Genomic DNA, 2,615 nt, shown 5'->3' on the forward strand with positions numbered 1-2,615 from the left:
CGTACACTGAACCAAAAACGTACGTAAATACAATAAAAATGTACATTGCACTAATAAAAAAGTTTATTGAAATTGGTCCAATGAATCATTTCATTCCCATAATGATTTAGGTTTTATAGAAGGATGAATAAGTTATTAAACTATTATTATTAATTTATTGTAATAATAAATATGTACATTGAAACAATTTGCTATGAATTCGTTGTATTAACGAAAAACTTTATTCATTCAGTAAATAATATTATTGAATCATGAATTGAATTTTATTATTATTAAGACATATAATCGTTAATTTAATTAATGATTTTATTACTTTATGATCATAATTCTTTAGATTATGAAATGAAATGATTGATTACTGCATTATATTAAGGAATATTATCATAAATTTATTATATAGTTTTATTGAAACAATAAAGCTTTTAATAGATTGATTAAAATACTATATTTAGTCAATAAACTTTTTTATAGCTTGATTATAAAATTTTATTACAACAATGTCATTTTTTGTTAATTAAAAACATTTATTAAAATTGTTTTTCATTATATCAATAAATAATATTATTGAACAATACATATTATATATTAGCATTAATGTGTATATATGTAGTATATATTTATACTACTTATATTAATTTGTTGACTGGGATTATTTTGTCATATTACTATTAATATATACAGTTTGACACACTGCTTGTGGGCAAATAAAACGAATTAAATTGAGTCGAAAAGTTCTCTATCATTTCACAATTTTCGCAATAGTTGACGTGATATTAATTTCTAAAGATTGTCGAATAAGCGAATAAAATCAACCCAAAGACAACTTGAAGATATTTTAAAGCTGCCTTATGCGTCGATTTTAGACATTTTACTCATTAGGTAATTAAAAAAATTGTGAACTTTTCGATTCAGTTTAGTCCATTATACTTGCTCACAAATGTATCAAAAAGTTTGAGGAATTCTGTATACATTAATTGTACTACAAATATATACATTAATACTTAAAATATAATACATATTATTCAATTACATATATATATTATATTATCACAATTGATAAAATAAATAATAACTTTAATAAATTTTTAATCCTCTCTGACTAATTTTAAATAATTTATTCTTAAAAATATTATTATAGAATTGTTTGCAATTAAATAAAAAATTAAAATTAATTGTAGATGAAAGATACAGCACTAAATCTAATCTTTGGATGATATATTAATAAATACAAAATAAAAATTTTTATTCCAAAAGAATTTTATTAAACATTCTGAACACATGTATTACATGTATATTACATGTTATGTATTACATGAGAAAGTAAAATGATATAGTTAATATTTTTATGTAACTTTCATATTTTCTGTTAATACATGAACTTTGGAAGAGAAAATATTAGATTTAATTTCAAAAAAATTTGATTCAATAAAATTCCAAAACATTGAACTCTCAATTGGATAACTTAAATTAAAAACATGAAAAGTTTTAAATACTATATCAACAGCTTTAAGAAAACTATTAAATGAATACTTAATATTGTCGAAATACATGTAAATATCTGTTATTGTCAAAACATCTTCGCCAACACATAGAATGAATGGTTGAATACACTCTTTTTTTCTTTTAAGATGTGTGAGATGATCTTCTATTTCTTGATGAGATTTGCCAACGAAAACAAAAGATTCCTGAGAATCTCTAATAGTAAATTTTACGGTACTTTTTTTGCCAGTCAAATCTTTTTTCACAATTTTGTTGGTTGGAATTAAGTAACCATGGAGGCTCCATAATATTGTTGCATCACGACCATCTATACAAATCAAGTTAAATAAATAAAGGCAACGTTTGGAAACATTGCTCGGATGCCTCCGCGATCGTTTTGTCTTAATTGTTCACCTTATGTTAAACAAGGACAAGATGATGCATCTAAGGCATCGGAGGCATCCGAGCGTTTTCGAATGCAGCTAAAGTTTTTAAGTGACGAAATAATATATTGGACTATTTAGTAAGTTATTCTAAATGGGCTCTATTCCTAAATTTCTAATAAAATAATATATTTGAATAATAATATAACTTACTTTCAGAAAATGTTCCTTCTTTTAACAGTTGTAGGTATGTTTTTACAGATTTATCTTTAACGTGATTATCATTGCATAGAAACGACGTAAGATTATTTAAACAAGTCTCCCATTTATCTAATAGGCCATTTCCTGTATCAAGTAACACGTTAAAATCCATATCAATCTGTAAAGCATTTTAAAAATCAATTTATTATCAGTTCAAAATTTCTAATTTAATATAGATATATACATATATATATACCAATCTAAAGCCGGACGGTTTTTTATAAAAGGGCCATTTTTGAAAAATAGCTGCGGTGTTTGGAAGGTCGTTTATTTGTTTCAATCGGTACTGGGCACATGCCTTCCAACAAGTGTCAAATTCTTCTGATGATAAGTTATCAAATTTCAATGATTTAATGCAAACTTCTGCATTGTTTTCTGGAACTAATAAATTCAATATTATTAACATGTAATTTTGTAATCATATAATAAGTATTTATACCAAATATTTTTTTATGACTCCGTTGAGGCAGTTCTGATTTTTTTATTTTTTTT

At 24.1% G+C, this 2,615-nt stretch overlaps 1 protein-coding gene across 1 annotated transcript; it reads right to left on the minus strand.

The window, feature by feature from the left end:
* Window positions 1-1,609: 1,609 nt before the first annotated feature.
* Window positions 1,610-2,568, minus strand: LOC108782632 (uncharacterized; the record flags this gene model as incomplete). Its single annotated transcript, XM_018550940.1, has 4 exons — window positions 2,563-2,568; window positions 2,320-2,504; window positions 2,076-2,241; window positions 1,610-1,807 (listed from the first exon to the last, which is right to left on the minus strand). Coding segments are annotated over exons 3-4 (358 nt in total), but the record flags the coding sequence as incomplete, so codon positions are not given.
* Between the last annotated feature and the right edge of the window lie 47 nt (window positions 2,569-2,615).

The sequence above is a fragment of the Cyphomyrmex costatus genome, unplaced genomic scaffold, assembly GCF_001594065.2.
Source record: "Cyphomyrmex costatus isolate MS0001 unplaced genomic scaffold, Ccosl1.0 C2340911, whole genome shotgun sequence".
Classification (NCBI taxonomy): Eukaryota; Metazoa; Arthropoda; class Insecta; order Hymenoptera; family Formicidae; genus Cyphomyrmex; species Cyphomyrmex costatus.